Source organism: Octopus bimaculoides, chromosome 22 (genome assembly GCF_001194135.2).
Source record: "Octopus bimaculoides isolate UCB-OBI-ISO-001 chromosome 22, ASM119413v2, whole genome shotgun sequence".
NCBI classification, from domain to species: Eukaryota; Metazoa; Mollusca; class Cephalopoda; order Octopoda; family Octopodidae; genus Octopus; species Octopus bimaculoides.
In genome coordinates this window covers 8123753-8125222 of record NC_069002.1, presented here as the reverse complement: position 1 = coordinate 8125222, position 1470 = coordinate 8123753, and the positions used below count along the sequence as shown (strand labels likewise).

The 1470-nt window shown below is 35.4% G+C and overlaps 1 protein-coding gene across 1 annotated transcript in view; it reads right to left on the bottom strand.

Annotated features, from left to right (window-relative positions):
* The window catches only part of LOC106869942 (equilibrative nucleoside transporter 1), a 21167-nt gene that overhangs the window by 3771 nt on the left and 15926 nt on the right, over positions 1 to 1470 (bottom strand). Inside the window, exon 14 of the mRNA XM_014915884.2 lies at positions 453 to 661. Coding sequence (XP_014771370.1) covers positions 453 to 661 — 209 coding nt within the window. The remainder of the gene's footprint in view (positions 1 to 452; positions 662 to 1470) is intronic.

The following is a 1470-nucleotide window of genomic DNA, read 5'->3' as shown; positions in this document are numbered from 1 at the left end:
ATATATATATATATATATATATATATATATATATAAAGGTCCGACTTACACAGAATAGAAAGGATATAGGGAATTAAAGGGAATGAGGAACAGTATTACAAATCCAACAGCTGTTTCTTGGGGCTCGGTGTTCCATAATAATGTTTGTAGATTGATTCCATCATAAGATAAGACGAGCCTCCGTCTTCAGGAAATAAGTCTTACTTTTAGAAGAAAGTCTTACATTTCTTAAAAGAAAGAAGTTCAAACACGGAATAATTGGGGAGGTGTAGTTGAAGACACCTGCCAAAGGTGACACGGACCATCAGCACTGATCTCCGATCCAAACCATATGGTTACAAAGCGAGATTCTTTGCCCAGCCATGCAAGGGCCTATGAACAGTTGCTTCAGATAATTTGTCAAACTTATTTTGCATAGTGAATAAAAGAAGAACTAATAGTTTTGTACTTACTATTGTGCGTACATCACACAGACACTGGTGTAGTAGCCGGATGAGAATGCCATTAATATTGTACCCAGAAAAAACATATAATCGTTCTCTAAGTACACAGGTATTGTTCTTGTACCATAGCCTTCTGGTTTGTAATTGCAAAATATGAAGTAAGGAATGAAAAGTAAACTTCTAGAGAGGAGCGCTAACCATACAAACCGATGCCGCATCTAGATTAACAAATGAAAAAGAATAATAATAAGAAGGCAGAATGCTAAACTGAAAGCATATTTTAATATAGATGTGTATAAGGAATATTATAAAGAATTTCTAACCGGCTTTCATTGCGTGGCAAATTTTCAAGAGGAGGGGAAATGAAAATAATGTTTTTTCACAAAAAAATTTTTAAATATATAAAAAAATAAATATACCAATAAATTATATTGTCTTTGAGCTTTTAAAGTTCAATGGTAATCCATGTAGATAATTGGTAGAAAGATTAGGATGCACGTGTGGGTGTTTGCATGGTTGTATGTGTGTGTGTGTGTGCGTTTGTGCGTGTGTTATGTGTATGTGTGTGTTTGTGCCTGTGTGTCTATGTGTGAATGCATGTGTTTTGTGTATGTAAGTCTGTATGTGTATATGTGCTTATGCGAGTGTTGTTTTGTTTGTAAGTGCATGTGTGTGTGTGTGTGTGTGTGTGTGTGTGTGTGTGTGAGTGCATCTATTCAATAAAAAGTGTTATGATCTTGCTGAAGCTTTTGCAACGCAAATAAAGAAAGACACTCATATAGATGTGACACCATACTTTCAAGTGATGTGCACTTGATGTGACGCCAGAGGAGAAGGTATAATGGGTGTGGCGACGATACTTAACAATTTCAACATCTAAAGTGCTTTAGATCAAGAAAATATAGGGCGAGAACAAGAACTCAGTTTTGATATCTTAAGTAAATTTAGGTTAATAAGTTGAAGAAACCAGACGGCAAGTTGTCGATGATGAGGTCAGCAGAATCCAGGACATGAAGGTATATATATA